This window comes from Aythya marila, assembly GCF_965140915.1.
Source record: "Aythya marila genome assembly, chromosome: 29".
In the NCBI taxonomy this organism is placed as follows: domain Eukaryota; kingdom Metazoa; phylum Chordata; class Aves; order Anseriformes; family Anatidae; genus Aythya; species Aythya marila.
The window spans coordinates 12,788-26,289 of NC_139070.1; the positions used below are offsets into that span (position 1 = coordinate 12,788).

Here is a 13,502-nt window from a genome sequence, read left to right on the forward strand (position 1 = left end):
TGGTAAACTCAGGTGTGCGGTAACGCTGGCACGGGGAAGTGCTTGGCAGTACACCCCCATCTTTCAGTACATTGGTGTGTGGTACACTGCAGAAGGGAAATTTCTGTAGCACATACTGGCGAGGGTTAGGAAAAATGGGAAAATATGAGTTCCAGGGGACAGGGAGATATCCCTGGGGGAGTGCCTACTAATAGTTCTTCCTGAAGAATGATAAGAAATTGGAAACATAATCCCAAAATTAGAGGGATTGTAAAAGAAAAATAATTAAAAAAAAAAAAAAAAAGGTTAAATATTGTGTATCAGTCTGGACAAAAGAACCAATTAAGGAAGCAGCAGTATTTTGGCCAAAATACGGGTCTGATGAAAATTCAGGCTTTAAATTTATATGTAAACAATAAGATTCCTTTTTCAGAGAAGGAGCCAAGTTATGCTCCCTATAATCTTAATATTGAACTGGTGGCAGCAGCAGTCACTCCAGGAAGGGAGACAGGGACTGTAATTAACACTGTCCCTAAAGAAGTATCGTACTCTAGGCTCTGGCAAGAATTAGAACAAGGTAGAAGATATATTGAGAATTTTGCCTTCCCTGATACTAACAGTACTAACACTAACTGTGTATCCTCTTAGGTGAACTACCCCCTCCTCCTTACCAGCAGAGAGGTTAGGACTTTTAAGAAGGAGAGGAAGTCTTTATTCGAGGACCCCAACAGCCTAGTTGAACAATTAGACCAGTTCCTACGACCTGATTTATACTCTGGGGGGAGGGAATTATGTCTATAAGTATGTTGTTTACAGGGAAAGAAATGGGAATGATCAGGAGGAGAGCTGCTATACAAGAATGGGAAAGAGCTCATCCTCCAGGACCAGGGGTAATACCAGCAAGGCAGAAATACCCACTTGCCAATCCTGGCTGGAATAATAATAGTGTGCAACACAGAAATCATATGAGAGACTTGGGGGTCAGAATGAGAAAGTACTTGGGGATGAGACTTGAGGACCCAGTATCCCAAGGGCTCTTGAAAGTTCATTGTGTGATTAAAGCCTGGCAAAATATGCAGAAAATGCTTAAGAAGGTGGGGGGATGTAGTGAACAGTCACTGGGGACCCTCCTGCGGGAGGCCCTGGAGGTGTGTGTCCGGAGGGGAGATAAGAAAAAAAAAAAAAAAAAAAAAAAGAGAGCGAAACTAATGGTATTGACAGTGCAGCAGGTAGTGAGGCAGAGGGTTGGAGAAAGATGAAGAAAATTTTAAGGGGGAGTCAGGGCCAGGATGGAAAGGGGAGGAAGAGAGATGAAGGAATGGCAGGCAAAGAAGGCTGCCTGTGTTGTGGCCCAAGTCCTAGCAGAGACAGGCTTTGATAAGATGTTTTAAGTGTGGCCAGGCTAGCCACTTCGAATAGGAATATCTGGAGTGGAAGAAGGAGGAAAGAAGGAAAATGGGATGAAATATGCTATATTGATATGTTGTTTCAGTATCTTGGAGGGAAAAGGTATGGAATTAAGTTGGACCCTGACTGAGCCCTTGGTGCTGGTATTAGAAAAGTACAGGCTGGAAAAAGATAAAGGAAGTGTTAAAAGGGTTGATGAAGGTGTTAAAGGTGTGGCATGTAGTATTTAACAGAGCTGTTTGAAGTTGAACGAGCAGGGAAAGAGGATGTAGGCATTATCTAAGTAACAGTCTAGAAGTTTTGATATATTTGCATATTTGCTGTCGTGTTTGGTCATTTTCCCAAGCATCGGGGAGGGGGGGAACAGCCTGCTCCACCAGGGGCCTCTCCAGCGGCCGCAGGGGGGCTTCGGCTCCAGCGCCTGGAGCGCCTCCTCCCCCTCCTTCTGCACTGACTTTGGTGTCTGCGGGGGGGTTTCTCGCTCTCCCAGCCGCTGTTGAGCAGCAGGTTTTTGTTTGTTTCTTTGTTTGTTTGTTTTCGTGGATGTGCTCTCACAGAGGCACGGACTGTGTTGCTATGGCTTGGCTCTGGGCAGCAGTGGGCCCCTTTAGGGCCAGATGAAATTGTCCCTTATCTACCACGGGGAGGTTTCTGGTTTTGTTTTGTTTTGTTTTGTTTTTCACGGAGGCTGCCACTGCAGTTTCCCACCCCCACACCCCTCACACCCCCCAAACCTTGCCATCAAACCCAATACACTGGAGCAGCTAAGTCATTACTGACTTGTAAAGTATCAGGGATTAAATTAACTAATGAAACCCTAAATGTGATGGGGGTAGAAGGGACTGGGATAACAGTGCCACTTTTGGGGGATACCAAGCTGAGACTAGGGGATAAAATGATCACTGGGTAATTATTGTATGTACCCAAGGCAGGGACTAATTTGTTGGGAAGGGATCTGATGATTAAATTGGGCATTCAAATAGTAAATTGTTAGACTGGAATAACAGTGTTATTAATGGAGTGCTCTCTGGCCCTGAGAGCAAACGTACATGTATATTCACCTCTGACTGGAAAGACCCTGAAATGGGGGCGGAAGCAACAATATAGGTGGACAATTTTACCTCAGGGGTTTACAGGGCCACCTATCTATTTGGGTAAATTCTAAAAAAGATTTTGGAGCAATTACAACCTCCCAAGGAGGTATTAATGTTACAAATATGTGGATCATTTTAAGGAAAATCGATACTCCCTGATGGGAGAGAAATGCTGAATAAAGTGATAATGAGGCAAATATTAACTGTTTTACATCAGAAGAGTCATTGGGAGGTGCAAGCAATGTGTGATGTTGAAAGAAAAGAAAGCATGTCTGCGTAGGAATATATACTTTAGGGAAGCACACATGCAGAGGATGTACTACTATATGTCAAAGGGTAAATAAAAAGGTCTTCTGTAACCTATCTAGAGGGGAACGGGAGCCAGGGCTTTGACCTTTCCAAAGTGTACAGGTAGACTTTACTGAGTTACTTGTTTGTCCTAATTGACCACGTGACTGAATGGGTGTAAAACTTTACTGCAAGGGTTAAAGCAGGCCTTAGAGATTGAGTGGGATTTTCACAGCCCCTGGCACCCCTCCTCTTCTGGAAAGGTAGAGCGAATGAATGGTGAAATTAAGAAACAACTAACAAAACTTGTGCTGGAAACTAAGGCTTCTTGGGTAAAATGTTTACCCCTTGCACTGTTAAACATATGGACGCAGCCCAGAACTGATATAGGAATTTCTCCTTTTGAAATGCTATATGGTATGCCCTATGACTTGGAATAGCCACTTGATCACCCTCAATTCTAATTAAGACTTGGAAAGAGACTTCTTTAACACCATGATGGGGAAGGCCCCTATGTTGTTTTGCTTACCACAGAAACGGCTATTTGAACTGCGGAGAAAGGATGGACGCATGCCAGCCGTGTGAAAGGACCAATCCAGGAAGGTAAATGGGAGGCAGCTCCAGGCCCTGACGACTTGAAGCTGACACTAAGACGGACTCGATAAGTATTGTATATCATCTGTGTATCGTGGGAAGGGGAGGAGGCCCTGTTTCGAAGGCTCCCTAGTAGGTTCCCCTGAAGAACACGGCTGCTGCCAAGAAGAACCGATACCTTGTAGTTCGCTGCAACTAAACTGACAAGCGAGGCAGAGAAATGAAAACAGGGGGGGACTGAGGGGCCGACAATTTAGATGGGCTCTGACCACCTCCTACGATACATGGGAGTCAGTATTATCGTTTTGGTCAGCTATGGGTCTGCGCATCCCCACCAGTCTTTTAAATGGAGCTTGATCAGATGGGAGGATCAATTCATCATCCAGCAAACAACGACAGTGGGTGCTCCCAGTTTCTGCATCACATTATGTGACCTGGTGTCAGTGTAGCCGTGCTTTAACCAATCAGGATTTTATTTCTGCCCAAGTTCTAACCCGGGAAAGGGGTACTGTAATTACCCAAATGCGTATTATTGTGCATACTGGGGGTGTGAAACCATTGCTACAGACTGGACACTCGGGGCTGGTCGGGATAAATTTTTACAAGTGGGATATGGGCCGCAAGGTTCTAACCGACAAGCAGATCCCCATTACAGGTGGTGAGGGCATGGTATAGGGTGTACAGGAACCTTTCACGGAAATAAAGAAATTTGCAAGGTTCTATATATAAATATAACAAACTTGGACGATACTAGCTGGGTACTAGGAAAAATGTCAGATTTTACAAACACGGAACAGATAGGGGAGGACTCATACTAATAAAAAGGAGGATGCTGATAGGCCCCAGGCAGTAGGACCAAATGAGGTATTGTCAGAAAATGTCCAGAGAATCCAGCCTGCGGAAAATACTACAGTGCCAACCCTCGGCAGCCCTACAAGCTCAGGTAAAGCCGAGAATGATAACATAGCTGAGAATAACATATGGGGGGGGTCATGAATGCCAGCTACCAATTATTAAACAAAACAAGCCCAAATGTAACAAAACACTGTTGATTATGCTTTAGTATAAGACCTTCATATTATGATGCTATTGGGGATCCTGGAGAGCCCACCCGCACAAACGAGAACAACCCTCTACAATGCAGTAGGGGAAAAGACATAAGGGTAACACTAACACAAGTCACTGGAGGTGGTAGGTGTGTGGGCACGGTTCCTAGTGGGAAGTGTCACCTATGTAATATCATGGAGAATGGAAAACAATCAACCAAGTGGCTAATCCCAGCCAACAACGCTAGGTGGGTTTGTTTGTCAGTGGGCATAACTCCTTGTCTATCACTAAAACTCTTTAATGCATCTCCTGATTTTTGTATACAGGTGATAATTATACCAAGGATTCTATACCACCCTGAGGATTGTATGTATACCCAGCACACAGTGGCAAGTTATCATCTGGAAAGAGGGGAACCATTCACGGCTCTAACTTTGGCCACCCTAATAATACTGGGAGGAGCTGGAGTGGGGACCAGGGTAGCCTCATTGGTTAAACAAAATCAAGAATTTACTTCCTTACGCATTGCTGTGGACGAGGACCTGACCCAAACTGAACAATCCATCTCGGCCCTGGAAAATCTATCAGGTCACTTTCAGAGGTAGTGTTACAAAATCGTAGGGGATTAGATTTGTTTTTTTTTTTTTTTTTTTTTACAGCAGGGCGGGCTGTGTGCAGCCCTGAAAGAGGAATGCTGTGTGTATGCTGATCAAGCTGGAGTGGTAAGAGATACAATGGCAAGACCCAGGGAAGGGTTGAAAAAAAAAAAAAGGGGGGGGAAACGGGAGAATGAAGCCCGACAGAGCTGGTACGAATCTTGGTTTAATTATTCACCTTGGCTTACTACTTTATTATCAACAATAACAGGACCTTTGTTGTTATTAATAATAGCACTAACTTTTGGACCATGTATTTTTAATAAATTGATTGCGATTGTAAAGGGACGTTTAGAAGCAGCACATCTAATGCTCATACATGCCAAATACGAGCCAATATGTACCAACAAAGGAATCAAGGAAACATTAGTTCTTAGTAGCCAGGCATTGAAGAGATTCAATGAACAAAATGAGTACCTTAAAGAAAAAGGAGGGATTGTAATACACAATAAATGTTTGTTCATTGTCTTTTGTATTATAAAAACAAGGAGTTCCGTTTGAGGAGCGGGAGTTGCGAAAGCTCCCGCTGAAGTAAGGAGCTGTATAATACTTGGCTAGACACTATGAAAATTCTTTTGCTTAATGTAACAAAAAAGAGAACCCCCTCCCCTTCTCTCCTTCTGCATCTCAGTTGCCTCTTTTGTTCAAAGACACTGCTGCAAAGCTCATGTAACCATCTCCTGATAAGTTGCTAAACTAGTGTATCAACATCCTGCCTTCCTGCCTCACACTGGGCCAACATGACCAAATAAAAAAAGAAGTTGAACCACAACGCTATGGAAGACTACGGCCTTCATCTTCACGACCACCAGAGGGACAGAGATGATCCCCTAGCAACAGTGTGCGCAATAAAGCACACTGCAATAAAGAATATACCACTTAAAGGAATTTCGGCTTCGATCTTTGAATCAATGTGTAGGAGTTCATTTGTCTACCTCCTGCACTCCTTTCATCTTTTTCTGAATGAGAGATGACCTCTGAAAAGGAGCATTTCCTTCAGTTTGTTTTGCTTTTATGACAAACCTTTGAACAGTGAGAACCTTGATCATTTCTAGACACGTGTTTCTATAAAAGGCTTTTCCCTGATGGGCAAAGTGACTTCCCGAGAATTACATGCTCCGGCATGCTCTGGGCACCCAGCATGGTGTCCCGGACGTGGAATGCCCGAGAACTACATCTCCCGGTATGCTCAGGGCACCCAACATGGCCGCCCGAAAGCCCATGCTGGAGAACTGCATCTCCCGACATGTTCTGGGCACCCAACACTCCATGGTTTGGGGCAATCCTGGACACGAAGACGAACTAGGAGAAGCACTCTTTGAGAGCAGTCCTGCAGAGAAGGGCTTGAGGGTTCTGGTGAATGAAAAGCTTGAAATGAACCAGGAGTGCATGCTTGCAGGCCAGAATGCCAACTGAATCCTGGGCTGCATCAACAGAGGAATGGCCTGTGGAGGAATGGTTAAGTGAAGTAGGCCATGTGAACATTGCACAGCTAGGAGGCCGCGAGCTAACAAAGTATCGAACACAGCTCAAATGAGCCTGAGAAAGTACGTAAATAAGCCTGAGAAAATATGTAAATGCGGCCTGGGAAGGAATGTAAGTTCTGGGAGGTTTTAGGGAGGTTTCAGGGAGGTTTCAGGTACAAGAACATGATATCTGTTGGTATGCTGGGAAAGTACTAACTGTGTTATTTTGGTGGGAAACTAGCTGATAGAATAGAGAAATGCATTAACCAATCATGAGCTTAGCTTTTGCAATATGTATGAGCTAATAATATTGAATTAGATAAAAGACGACTGAGCTATCCAATAAATCGAAGTTCACTGATCACTCATATTGAGCGTCTGTGTCTTCCTTCCGTCGACAACAAATGTCCTCGCAACAAATGGCGCCCGAACAGGGACCTGCAATACAGGAACAGGGACTTCGCTGGAGTTGAACCTGCGCTGGAATTGTACCTGCGAGCCACGGTTGGACGGAATACGAGGACCGGTCCTGCAACGCAGCTCAGGAGGTGAAAAGGATTACAAATTGCTGAATCTCCGCACCCGAGGCCTGAAAGGTGAATGGAAAAGAAACCTGGAATCCCCGCACCCGCAGCTCGGAAAGGGAGTCCTCGCACCCGGGATGAGCCTATAGAGGGTCCCGCCGGAAAGCGTCGCCGAGGTCTTTGCAAAGGCTGCAACGGTACCGACGTATATAAAGGTATGGAGAGACAAGCGGCGTATGATTTGCTCAAATGCTTTTTAGAAAAGCGGGGCACACAGGATATATGTTGTAAAAAAGAATTGCCAAAGTTATTAGCTTATGGGATAGTTAAGGGTTGTTTTTTAAATCCTGATACTGTGTTTGAACAAGCAGAGTGGAGGAAGTTTGGGGACAAATTATTTGATGAGGTAATTAGTGATAATAAAATAGCGAAAAAATTGATGAAGCCATGGAGGGCGGTAACTAATGCATTAGCAACACATCAAGCTGAACAAAAAATAGCTGCTGCTGCAACAGAACGATTAGGATCATCCAGTCAGAAGGGGGGGGCTTCTGCTTCTTCCTCTACTCAGCAAAGAGCTGAGGAACAAGCTTACCCCTCTCCACCATCATATAGAACAGTTATAATTCCACAAGGGACTTCGGTACCCATATCAGGGGAAGAAGAACCTTCACAGTCACAGCCACCGACAGCCCCGCCTGTACCCCCACCTGCACAATCAGAGAATAGAGAAAGGGTGGGTGAGGAGTCAGGTACAAATTCATTTTCAACAAGTCCATTTAAAATCAATGTACAGGACAGGGAGGAGACATGGAAGAAAATAGCGCATGAAGCAATGAAGGAAGGGAATCTTGAAGTAGCAGCACAAATAACAACAGCCTATCCGGTGGTGTATTCACCTCCAGATGCACAGGGAAATGTACAGGCTCAGTTGACTAATTTAGATTGGAAATTATTAACACAATTACGATCTACAGTAAATGAGTCTGGATTAAAGGGAGAACCTACTCGTCAAATGTTAGATTATATTTGGGGGACAAATATTTTGCTCCCAGGAGATATTCGTAGCATAATGAAACTAATCTTGACACAGCATCAACAACTTTTGTTTAATGCATATTGGCACGGTATCTGTCAAGAAGAGGTAGCGATAATACGCGCGCCTGGGGATCCCTTGTATGGTGTTACATTAGACGAATTACTGGGTATGGGACCATATTTTAGAACAGAGGCGCAGGCACTCTTGGGACCAGACAAAGCTAAGGTATCAATGAATCTAGCCAGAAGGGCATTAGAACAAATTAGAGAGCCAGGGGGAATGCCGTCCTACATGGGAATTAAACAGGGCAGAGAGGAACCATTCGGATTGTTTATCGATCGGGTAGCAAATGCGATACAAGCAGCGGGAGTTCCCGATTATCTTAAAGGCACTATACTAAAGCAATGTGCACTCCAAAATTGTAACCCTTCAACTCGTAGTATATTAGTTACGTTACCTAGTACTTGGACAATAGAGGAAGGATTGGAAAGAATGTCTCAGGTACCTGTAGGTCCACAGACTATGTTAGTAGAAGCAGTAAAACAATTAGGTGATAACATGAAAGAACAGTCAAAAGTGTTTGCAGCCCTTGCTCCTTTGCAAACCCCCGGTGGACGTCCTATTAGCCGAGTATCGACACCGCAATATCGTTGCTTTCGATGTGGTATTGCGGGACACATTAGACGGGACTGCAAAATAGAATCTGTGTGGTGCCAGAATTGTCAAACAAATACTCACAGCACTTCAGCATGCCGCCGAAATGCGTCGGGAAACGGCCGGAGCAGCGGGAGGAGCCGCCCCGCGACGACACAAAAAGTGGCTTTTACGACAACGGCAGCGACGGCAACAGCACCAGCACCAACTGCGACGAATCCTTTTTTCTCCGACCAGCCACCAGAGGGAGCCTCGGCCTGGATTTGGCAACCGCAGTCGATGTGACTTTATTGGATTCGAGACCCTCCAGGGTAAAAACAGGACTTATTGGACCAGTTATTGTTAATAAGGAACCTGTGGGAGCTTTGTTAATAGGGAGATCGTCTGCCACCATGAATGGATTACAAATATTAACTGGACTTATTGACAAGGATTACTTTGGGGAAATACAAATTATGGTTTCTGCAATGTTTCCTCCAATTCATGTGCCGAAGGGCACAAAAATAGCACAGTTAATCCCATTGCCTCATCTTGCTGAATCATTAGCATCGGAATCTGCAAAGGATCGAGGACTGGGAGCATTTGGCTCCACGGGAAAAGTGGCTTTATTGACACTTGGTATGCGACACAGACCACGACAAAAAGTCACTGTGTGTTTAAAGGATGAGAAAATACAGATTGAGGCATTGTTGGACACTGGTGCTGATGTATCTATAATCAGCACAAAGGATTGGCCCTCACATTGGCCTACATTTGAGTCTAATGCCACAGTTTCGGGAGTAGGAGGCATGACTCTTGCTCGTCGATCACCAGTGCTACAATGGACAATAGGTGATAAGGTGGTACAATGCAGTGTCTCCATCTTATCACTACCTGAAGGAGTACAAGCGCTGGTAGGGCGAGACATCCTTGCCCAAATGGGAGCAGTTCTCACGACAGATCATCAAAATTTTTAGGTGTGGCCATTGCTTGGACTTTCCCGATCCCACTTAAATGGAAAACTGATGAACCTGTATGGGTTGAGCAGTGGCCACTGAAACGGGAAAGTCTTTTACATGCTCATAAATTAGTACAGGAACAGTATCAACAAGGGCATCTGAGACTGTCAACAAGCCCTTGGAATACTCCGATTTTTGTGATTCCCAAAAAATCAGGGAAATACCGTTTGCTACATGACTTACGAGCAGTTAATAATCAGATGTGTGCTATGGGAGCACTGCAACCTGGATTACCTAATCCTGCTATGATACCAGAAGGGTGGAAATTACTAATTGTGGATCTCAAAGACTGCTTTTTTACAATTGCATTACATGACAATGATAAACAGAGGTTTGCTTTTACACTTCCTGCTATAAATCGTGAAGGACCATATCAGAGATTTGAATGGACTGTGTTACCTCAGGGCATGCGTAATTCACCTACGTTATGTCAGCTCTATGTTGATGCAGCACTTCAACCAATTCGCCGTGCATAGCCAAAAACGATTATTTACCATTACATGGACGATATTTTGCTAGCCCAGAAGGAGATATTTTCCTTACAACAGAAAAATGCCCTGGCAGTTGCTCTTAAACAAATGGGACTGGTAATTGCACCAGAAAAAATTCAGGAGACAAGCCCTTGGAAGTACTTAGGGTGGAAAATCACAGATTCTACTATTCAGCCTCAGAAACTTACTATCCAATCGAACATCACAACTCTCAATGATGCTCAAAAACTGCTGGGAGATTTACAGTGGATTAGGCCAGTGGTCGGAATTCCAAATGAACTGTTGAATTCCCTTCGACCTTTATTAAAAGGAACTGATCCTGCCGCAAAGGTGACATTATCAGAACAACAGTCGGAAATATTACAACAAATTGCATCATTGATCACAACGCGTGTCACGCATCGACGCATACCTGACAGGCCACTGGATTTTACTGTTTTGTGTGGTCCACAACACTTGATGGGTGCTATCACACAGCAAAAAATAAAAACGGGGGAAAAGGAAATGGAAACTGTGGTATTGGAGTGGATAGCTCCCCCATTGCAACCCCGAAGAACAATTCAAGAAAAAATTGACACGCTGTCAGAATTAATAAAGAAAGGAAGAAATCGGATACTACAAATAGACGGAGTTCCGCCAAGTACAATCTGGGTACCAATAAAGCCAGGTGACTTGGAATGGTACATACAGAATTCTGAAAAACTACAAGCTGCATTATTACAGGATGGCGCCACAATAGTGGCAAAGACATTACAATCAACTATATTGTCATGGATGGAAAACCAAGCATGGATAACCCAGCCCAAGCGGTCGGATTCTCCGTTAGCAGATGCAGTAACTGTTTTCACGGACGCTGGGAAGCGCTCCAAGTCTGCTGCAATAACATGGAAAGACGAACAAGGCTGGCAACATCAAATTTTAAAGGGCCAGGACAACGATTCATTACAGACATTAGAGCTCTATGCAGTTGTATGGACATTTATAAAATGGAAAGATGCCCCTTTAAATGTAGTATCTGATTCTCTGTATGTAGTAGGTATAGCTAATCGTATAGAGGACTCTGCCTTAAGAGATGTAAAAAACGAACGCCTTGCAGAACTATTAACTAGCTTACAGCTTGCTATAGCGCAGAGAAGCAAATCCTATGCGGTGATACATATACGAAGTCACCAATGGGTGGAAGGACTGGGAGAAGGCAATGCTCGGGCGGATAAATTAGTTGCCGCTCCAGCCACTGAAGCGCCATTATCTCCCTTCTGCAGAGCTCGGGAGGCTCATGCTATTTTTCACCAGAATGCTAAGGGACTTGCGCGGGCTTACAAACTGTCTAGAGCTGATGCACAAGCGATAGTAAAAGCTTGTCCAATATGTAGTAATTATAACTCAGGGGTGGGACTTGGAGTCGGGACAAACCCAAGAGGGCTTAAAGCCAATGAAGTGTGGCAAATGGATGTCACTCATGTTCCAGCATTTGGACGATTGAAATATCTGCATGTAACAATAGACACTTATAGTCACATGATCTGGGCTACACCGCAGCCTGGGGAAAAAGTTCGGGATGTACGACGTCATCTTGCCAGTTGTTTTGCAGTAATGGGAGTACCACAGACTATAAAGACTGATAATGGTCCAGCCTATGTTAGTGGGCCACTCAAGCGATTCATGGAACTATGGGACATTAAACATATTACTGGTATTCCACATTCACCAACTGGTCAGGCTATTGTGGAAAGGGCTAATGGAACAGTTAAACAATATTTAGAAAGGTTTAAAGACATTATTGATGTTAGAGAAAGGGTGGACAAGACTCTATTTGTTCTGAATCATTTGTGTGTTTTTGGGGAACATGACGAACCACCTGTAGCACGTCATTATACTAAATCTGAAAATGATAATAAATGTGCTATGAGAGTATTGTACAGAGATATGAAAACAGGGCAATGGTTAGGGCCTGCTGATGTGATTTATGTGGGACGAGGTTATGTATGTATCTCTTCCCCTACAGGTCCGACCTGGGTGCCTAGTCGGTGTGTAAAGCCAGCCATCGAAGAAAGAAGAGGATGACAACGATCATGGCTGAAGTAACAGAACAAGGGACTTTGATTATGCTATCAGTTATAATAATGGCTGGACATGGTACTGCCATCTTAGGGAAGATTGACCCTCAGCAGAATATGTGGGTCACCTGGGCTAATGAAACCGGACAAAGTTCATTTTGTCTGTTTCTTGCTTCTGCATCTGATCCTTTTAGAACATGCTTATTTGGGGTCCCAATAGGGGATCCAAAGGAACTGAGTGAAATGTTAGCACCATATTCTGCCAGTGTTACTCTACTCAGTAGATCCCTTTCTGCTAACGTCTCGGATGGAGTAGTTGCTGCCCTGCAAGCTCTTAATAACTCATTGCCATGGGACCCTCAAGAACTGGATCTCCTGGGGTCTGTGGTAGTAGGGAATAGCAGTAGTAACTGGACACAAACGTGCTTTGTACTCCATGAAGGGAAACAAAATAAAACGCACTGGACCAACATAACATCGAGGACCCTTGGATTTGAGGCCAATGGACATTACTGTGGATGGAACAACACCGGTAACATTAGTGTACCATTTGTGGCGTATGGAATAGGTGACACCAATTCGATCTGGTTTCAAAGTCAGGCCAAAGCTTTGCCACCTGGTATGTTTTTAATCGGTGGGGACCGTGCATGGCAAGGAATACCAGCTAGTGCTTTTGGGGGTCCGTGTTACCTAGGACAACTCACACTTTTCGTTCCAGATTTGCACTCATGGCAGAACTCGACAGGGAGCAGAAGAATTAAACGAGAATTAAAAACTTTGGGTTCTGACTGTAATGATGGGGTACAACTGTGGGGCCCAGCAGGAAGATTCTTTGCTTCTTTAGTGCCTGGTGTGGGAACTGCACATGCTTTGACTAACATTAATAAGCTTGCTTGTTGGGCTGTTAAACAATCAAATGTAACAACACAAGTTCTTTCTGAAATGTCGCAAGATATGGAGAGCATAAGACATGCTGTATTACAAAATAGGGCCGCTATTGATTTCTTGTTATTAGCTCAAGGACATGGGTGTGAAGATGTAGAAGGAATGTGTTGCTTTAATCTCTCTGATCATGGGCAATCAATTCACAATCAATTAAAATGGTTAAGGGATCATACACAAAAAATTACAATACAAAATAATTGGTTTGATGATTGGCTTAAATCTGTCTTTGGAAATGTAGGGGGATGGGTTTTTAACTTAGTCAA

At 44.1% G+C, this 13,502-nt stretch overlaps 1 protein-coding gene across 1 annotated transcript in view; it reads left to right on the forward strand.

Annotated features, from left to right (window-relative positions):
* Positions 1-8,843: 8,843 nt before the first annotated feature.
* Positions 8,844-13,502, forward strand: part of LOC309888576 (GTPase-activating Rap/Ran-GAP domain-like protein 3) — a gene marked incomplete at both ends in the record, with an annotated part of 34,932 nt that continues 30,273 nt past the window's right edge. The window contains one exon of the mRNA XM_082780992.1: positions 8,844-9,059. Within this exon, the coding sequence (XP_082637118.1) occupies positions 8,844-9,059 (216 nt within the window). The remainder of the gene's footprint in view (positions 9,060-13,502) is intronic.